This window comes from Cebus imitator, unplaced genomic scaffold (assembly GCF_001604975.1).
Source record: "Cebus imitator isolate Cc_AM_T3 unplaced genomic scaffold, Cebus_imitator-1.0 Scaffold313, whole genome shotgun sequence".
Taxonomy (NCBI): domain Eukaryota; kingdom Metazoa; phylum Chordata; class Mammalia; order Primates; family Cebidae; genus Cebus; species Cebus imitator.
Window position 1 is genome coordinate 2621044 of NW_016107628.1, and position 2661 is coordinate 2623704.

Sequence of the window (2661 nt, forward strand, 5' to 3'; positions counted from 1 at the left end):
TCCACCAGGAACTCACAGTCTTGTATTCAGAGTTGAAGAAGATACACCCAGATGACTCTGCCAGGCAGGCTAGCAACAGAGGCAGGGTGCACGAAGATGATGAAGAAAACTATGAGAATGTACCATGTGTATCACTGGCATCAGATCACTAGCCCCTTACCCAGAGTGGCCCACAGGAAACAGTCAGCACCAGTTTTTTCTGTTCTCTCCAACCACACATCATCCCTCTGTCCAGACTCTGCCGCCTATGAGGCTGGGCTGCAGGGGATGTGAGGCTGTGCAAAAGGTCTGCAAATCTCCCCTGTGCCCGAGTCTGTTCCCTAGGAAAAGAGTGGGCAGCCTCTGAGCAAGCACCGTGTTCTCTTCACAGTGGAGACACATGGCAAGGTGGAAGTGCCCTCAGCTCCTAGGGTTGTAGAATTAGAAGAGAGAGAAATGGTCTAGCCAGGGCTACAAGGGCACAATCATGACCATTTGATTCAAGAGTAATTGTAAGCTGTTAATGTGTTATCTCTGTATAAACAATTTGCTCCAAATATTTTGTTTCTTTTGTGTGGCTGGAAGTCGCATTGCTGATGTTTTGGTGCACATGCTATATCCTTGCCACCATACTGGGAATAACCAAAACAAGTTATAGAACAAGATTTTAAGGTGATTCTATCTGAAGTGCATTTTTGTACTTACAGAGTGACATTGCCAACCAAATTACCGTAAGATATGATGAAAAATAACCCAAGCATTTTATTAAAGGCTCTGCTAGTTTCAGATGTGACCTGCATCCCCACTGCAAAGACCTTATGTATAATCACATTAATTGTGATTTTTGCTTTGTGACATAGTCTCATCATTTTCTATATGTGATCTATTTCTAGTCAGTTTTTATTCTTACAAGCACCCATTAACCCCAAGATAATAACCTACCATATCTATGTGGCTTCTCCCATTCTTTTCTTCTGCCTCACTCCATCTGATAAGAAGCCATTCTAAATCTTATGTTCATTATTCCACTGCTCTCCTCTTTCTATCGTCATAATGTGTCTATGTTTTCCTTAAATATATTTTTGTATTAGTTTTAACTATAAGTTAAAGACCATATTGTTGTAGGTAATTTTTTTAGTATTTTTCTCTTCATGTTATATTTCTAAGATTTATCCATATTGTTTCATGTTGCTATAGTTCATTTGTTTTTATTGCTATTTAGTATTTACTTGTGTAAAATATCTGGCTTAATGTTTTCCTAGTTATCACTATTAAAAACTCTTTCCATGGTGCTTTGAATTTTTGACAAAATGAATATGACAAAATGAAATTTTGTCAAAATGAATATGACAAAAATGAAAATTTACCAACAATTTTTAGTGACTTCACCTCCATTCTGAAATCCTGATGTTTCCAAATATCTCTGAACATCTCATGTTCTAGGGACAACTGAGATTATATTAACATTAATCTCCAAATTTTGCCAATTCTATGCCTTCGCTTGGTTCATGTAGGAACACCAAGTCCCTTGAAAAGTGTCACATCTTCCTCTAACCAATATTTCTTGAAGTCCCTAGAGAATGTCTTACATGCATTCAAACAAACACCATTTCTGGAGATACGCTATAGGGGTACCATAACCTCTGCTAACCTTAGATTCCATCACTGTGGAAGTTGAGTTTCACCAGAAGGCACTGTTGTCCTCCATTACTACCAGCAAAGCCAACTAAGCCACAGCTGCTGGCCTCAACTAGTGTGGTGGTCAACCCATACTGCTCTCACTCACCTCTGTTCCCCTATTCCTGGCCTTTGACAGCAGGGCATGATGTCCTGCCTATACTGAGTTGCTGATCTCTGCCAATTCATGTTCATATAGGCATTACAATTTTAAGGTCCCTTGAAGAGGGAGGAGGCAAATATCTCTGTCTTCTATGTAATACACTCCGCTGTAGCTCAGCCATTGTGGAAAGCAGTTTTGTGATTTCCCAAAGAACTTAAAATGGAATTACCATTTGAACAAGCAATCCCATTACTATGTATATACCCAAAGGAATATAAATCATTCTACCAGAAAGACACATACACATGTATGTTCACTGCACTACTATTCACAATTACAAAGATGTGGAATCAACCTAAATGCCCATCAACAGTAGACTGGATAAAAATAAAAATGTGGTACATATTACCATGGAATATTATGCACCCATAAGAGAGAATGAGATGATGTTCTTTACAGCAACATGGTTGGAGCTGGAGGCCATTATTGTAAGTAAACTAACACAGCAACAGAAAGCCAAATACCACCAGTTCTCATTTATAAGTGGGAGCTAAATTTTGAATACATATTGACGCAAAGAAGACATCAGGGCCCACTTGAGGGTAGAGGGTGGGAGGAGGTTGAGGATCCAAAAAGTACCTGTTGGGTACTATGCTTATCACCTGAGTGACAAAATAATCTGTATGACAAACCCCTGAGACATGCAATTTACCTATGTAGCAGACCTGTGCATGTACCCCAGAACCTGAAATAAAATTTTAAAAATATATTAAACTAAAAAAATTTAAAAAACAAAATATATCCTGGTTTTTACTGGAGATAATTAATGATAACATTACTGTTATAGCTGATGAATGAATTCAGTAAAGTTACAGGCTACAAACTTAACATAAAATATTAGA

General features: G+C 38.3%; 1 protein-coding gene across 3 annotated transcripts in view; it reads left to right on the forward strand.

Annotated features, from left to right (window-relative positions):
- The window catches only part of FCRL3 (Fc receptor like 3), a 19958-nt gene extending 18062 nt beyond the window's left edge, over positions 1 to 1896 (forward strand). For all 3 annotated transcript variants that reach the window (XM_017503724.2, XM_037729647.1, XM_017503723.2), the window contains one exon: positions 9 to 1896. In XM_017503724.2, coding sequence (XP_017359213.1) covers positions 9 to 152 — 144 coding nt within the window. In that variant the 3' untranslated portion in view covers positions 153 to 1896. The remainder of the gene's footprint in view (positions 1 to 8) is intronic.
- Positions 1897 to 2661: the final 765 nt, after the last annotated feature.